General features: G+C 41.9%; 1 protein-coding gene across 2 annotated transcripts; it reads left to right on the top strand.

The window, feature by feature from the left end:
* The first annotated feature begins 417 nt into the window (after positions 1 to 417).
* Positions 418 to 3609, top strand: slc35c1 (solute carrier family 35 member C1). Of its 2 annotated transcripts, XM_020608784.1 has the most exons (3): positions 418 to 799; positions 941 to 1199; positions 1903 to 3609. In XM_020608784.1, the coding sequence occupies exons 1-3, from the start codon at positions 686 to 688 to the stop codon at positions 2475 to 2477; spliced, it is 948 nt and encodes a 315-aa protein (XP_020464440.1). In that variant the 5' UTR covers positions 418 to 685; the 3' UTR covers positions 2478 to 3609. The 2 variants fall into 2 exon arrangements, with proteins under 2 accessions (XP_020464440.1, XP_020464439.1); XM_020608783.1 differs by having other exon boundaries at positions 419 to 1199.
* Positions 3610 to 4620: the final 1011 nt, after the last annotated feature.

The raw sequence follows: 4620 nt of genomic DNA, 5'->3' as shown, positions 1-4620 counted from the left end.
TAGGGATCAATTTATGACAATTTAATATATGTAAAACCTTTTTGTGAGAAAACTTCTTTAACCAGGCATTTAAAAAATGGACTGATACCTCGGAATTAAAGCTCATGTCCAGTTCTATTTTTGTAAGGAGGTAATTCATGGGAAAAATATAAATGATAATAAAATATGTACTACAGAGTCTAGACTGACAATATCCAGTCAGAGAAGTGTAAAATTAAACAATGTAGCTACATTTTCTGGCCAAACTTGATCTACAAGATGGACCTCGACAGTTTTCAGTATCTGCCGTTTTTCCTGTCTCCAGTGCTTTAATTTGCATGAATTTTATATTTCGTGCACCATCACTGTTCCACGGCTGTTTCCGCGGGTGCGTATTTTGTGCAGGATACAGTGCACAGCAACACGGGGTTTTCAGTCATTTTTGTAGCGAACGAGACTTGCAAACATTAATACCAAAGAAATGTTTATTTCAAAGACTGGGTGGCTTTTTGCGAATGTCTTCAACCTGAGTGGTTTGTGGAGAATGATATTTTATTTTGAAGGGATTACACGGGAAGTCTTTGTGTTGCCGGTAGCGGAACACCGCCGTCATGTGTATACGTCATCGTATAGTTAGCAATGGCTGTCTGCTGCTAAATGTGAACGGTCCGGTTTTTGTACAGGTTGTTCGTCTTTCTCTGAATTAATGAACAGGACACAACTGAAGCGGTCTAGTATTTTGCGGATGGCCATGGCTGAATCGGAAATGATATACCAGGACGGAGAATCTTTTATACTCCGAGCTGTCAGAATAGCAGCGGTGGTTGCATTGTATTGGTTTGTTTCAATAACAATGGTGTTCCTTAATAGTTATCTACTGGACAACAGAGAGTTGAACGCGCCGTTGTTTGTCACTTTTTACCAGTGTGTCGTGACTGTTGGCCTGTGCTTGCTCATGCAGGTACTGTCTAAACTGTGCCCGTGGATCATCGACTTCCCGTTGGTCAGTTTTGACGTGAAGACATCCCGGGAGGTCCTGCCTCTGTCTCTTGTGTTCATCGGCATGATCACCTTCAACAACCTGTGTCTGAAATATCTCGGAGTGGCTTTCTACACGGTCGGTCGTTCACTCAGCACAGTTTTCAATGTGCTGTTATCGTACGTTATCTTGAAACAAACTACATCTTTGCAAGCCCTGCTTTGCTGTGGGATCATACTAGGTAAGTTTCCCTTTCCTTCCCCCTTTCCTGGCTTACCGCAGCATTTTCTCTATTACATTAATATTGACTTATTTGCCAGTATGCAACACGTACTGTGCGATGGACGTTCATAAAACAGGAAGTAATAGACCCTTTGTCCTGGCTACCGGGATCTGCGCCCATTCAGCCACAAGAGCATTAGAGAGGTCCAACTTTGATGTTGAGCGATGAGGACAGATCAGCAGCTGGTGTTCCAGTCTATGCCCAAGGAGCTTGATGGGGTTTCCACACCAAACTCCACAAACTGTTTCTTAATGGGACCTGGCTTTGTGTACTGGTGGTATTGTCATGTTGAAACTGGAAAGAGCCTTCCACAAATTATTGTGACAAAGTTGAAGCACTGTTGTTTAAAATATAACTACAGTATGTTGTAGCACTAAAGAATTTCTTAACTGGAGCTAAGGGGCCCAAACCCCAAAACAGACAAATTTGCAGACAGAGTTGGCCATACAGTTATGAAATGTAATGCCAGGCTGGCTGTCCACCAGCAGCAGGACGCAGCAGGACAGTGACCCTAACCATCAAAGTTAATTTACAACAGAATAATAGAAGGGTTCTTTTACTTTTTCATACCACCGCATTTCAGTGTTGACAGCAGATTGTCTGCTCCAGTGTTCAAAATGCTTTATTGTGTATATGTCCTGAACATGTTCTTGCCTTCCAGGTGGATTCTGGCTTGGTGTGGACCAGGAAGGCCTGGCAGGGTCCCTCTCCTGGTCAGGTGTCTTTTTTGGGGTACTGGCCAGCGCTTGTGTCTCTCTGAATGCCATCTACACCAAGAAGGTGATGCCAGCAGTGGACGGAAACATCTGGAAGCTGTCCTACTATAACAATATCAATGCCTGCGTCCTCTTCCTCCCGCTCATTCTTTTGTCTGGAGAGTTGGGCCATGTCGCCTCCTTCAGCCATCTCACTGATCTCAGGTTTTGGAGTATGATGACACTCGGGGGAGTATTTGGTTTCGCCATCGGCTATGTCACAGGTCTCCAGATCAAGTATACCAGTCCTCTCACACACAACGTCTCAGGGACAGCAAAAGCCTGTGTGCAGACTGTTATTGCAGTTGTGTACAACTCTTCCAGTAAAAGCTTCCTATGGTGGACCAGTAATATGATGGTTCTTTGTGGCTCGTCAGCCTATACTTGGGTCAAAGGTTTAGAGATGAAGAAAACGCCTAGCAAAGACCCTCAGGACTCAGCCAAGGAAAAACTCCTTCCAGAAGAGAAGGTCAACATGTGATTGTAACCACTGTCTGGTGTAACCATACACTGAAAAACCAGCAGCGTGGGAGAATGTGAGATCATGTAACATTTAGAGCATGACTGATAAGTGACTAAAGTAATACATACACAGATTCAGAGATTTTGATTATGGTTTTTATGGGGTTTGGTATAAGGTCTGAAGAAATTTGTGTATGAATATATATATATATGTATTTCTATTTAAGCTAGTCACTTTCTTTCGGGGCCTTTTTTACAACAGTTTTTTAAGTAAATCACTGAGAAATTTAACATTGTATGTTTTATCATGTACTCTAAGAGAAGGAAGAATGGAAGATGAAGTTTTTTATTTACAGGGAGGGCATCAGATAATTATTTTTATTAGGTTGAGGGTATTGGTGTCATGGGCAGATAGAAAACTTTCTATGCCTATTGTTTTATTCCACTTGTAATTTTTGTCTTGAGTTGCTGACATTTTGATGAATGTTGCCACTATCATGGGGTAGCCTATGTCTGTTGTCCTGAACTGCTGTATGTTTTTCTGTAACATCCTGTAGTTTATGGCGGATAACGCAGACAACGTAACTAGCAACTTCTTGTCAGTGGGGTCTGACACACAGTCAGCCTTTTATCTCCAAAGGAACCAATCCTTTAGCCTTTTGAATTGTTGCAGTCACAAACTTGTACCTTGTTTGCTACAGCCCAATATGCTTGTGAGCAGAGTCAAACATTAAATTGCACAACATGAAATAAGGTGAAAGTACACTATATTTGCATATTAACACAAAAATGAGCCAGAGCTTTGTTAGGATATTTCTAAACAGGTTTCATGTTTGACATGTGGTTCTTAATGTTTGAAGCAGGACTTAACTGTGTCAGTAGCTTCACACGTCAGCAGTGTGTACTTTGTCTTTCACTCTTAACTTGCAGGTTATGATCAGGCAGGTACCGCTGTACTAGTCTCAAAATGTCTCTGTAAACAGTCGTCTTTATCCTGCATTCAACAGACAGGGAGCTTATTTAAAAGACAACATTAAAGATAGTGTACAATTAAACTAAGTTTTCATTTTACATGGGGAAAGTGTACTTTATGGCATCACTGTTAAGTAATATTGAAGGATTTAGATGTAATATTTTTATTTTAAAAAATTTTGTCAAAATATATATAATTGTTGCATACATTGGTGCGGTGGTTAGTGCTGTCTCCTCACAGCAAGAAGGTTCAGGTTTGAGCCCAGGCCAACCCGGTGCCTTTCTGTGTGGACTTTGCATGTTCTTGTGCCTGCGTGGGTTCTCTCTGGGTACTCCGACTTCCTCCCACAGTCCAAAGACATGCAGCTTTGGTTGTTTGGTGACTCTAAATTGCCCATAGGAGTGAGTGTGGGTGTGTGGTTGTCTGGCTGTCTAGGGTGCACCCCACCTCTCGCCCAATGTCAGCTAGAATTGGCTCCAACCCCCCCCCCACTTGATTCTTTCATCTGTCTTATAAGAAACATTTATGGGCAGCTTGCCTCATCTTTCCTGATGTGTATGAGAAGTTAATAAAGCAGATTTACATAGGAATTTTGTTTTTCTTGTACATGCATTGCCATCGTACATGGGTCTTGACCAGTCATGCAGAAACCTCACCACTAGAAACTAGCTGGTCATTGCATTTGGGTTTGTAGTAATTCAGATGTGTGCTGGTAAAGACAATCACAGGGAAGTCCATGTAACTTCTGCAAAGTTTAATATCTGTCTTCATAAGTCTTGCTACTTCTGGGACCTCATTTAACGTGATAAGATGTTTTTCATTTAGAGGTGCTCTATATATGTCCTTATTGTGTAGAGTATGTGTGTAACTAGGTTGTTGCGAACACTGGATGCAGGTGGTCAGTGGATGTTGGAGCAGGGTTGCTTGAGAGTCTCCGGGCTCCAAATGGAATATTTCCCTGAGCAACAGGGAGATTAGTAATAGCTGACAGAGCATCGTGGATAATTACATGAACCAAAAAAAATGCTGGTCTCTGATGTCAACTCATCTCATATCAACAGTGAATTTGCCCTTGTGACACCAATGAAAGTTTGACAACTGTGCCATAATGTGGAACACGCAATCCCCCACCCTTAGTCTTTAACTCTCATGTTTGGATGGATCAGGTTCAACACAACAGGATGAGGTA

The sequence above is a fragment of the Monopterus albus genome, unplaced genomic scaffold, assembly GCF_001952655.1.
Source record: "Monopterus albus unplaced genomic scaffold, M_albus_1.0 scaffold95.1, whole genome shotgun sequence".
Classification (NCBI taxonomy): Eukaryota; Metazoa; Chordata; class Actinopteri; order Synbranchiformes; family Synbranchidae; genus Monopterus; species Monopterus albus.
This window is presented reverse-complemented; position numbering and strand designations above follow the sequence as displayed.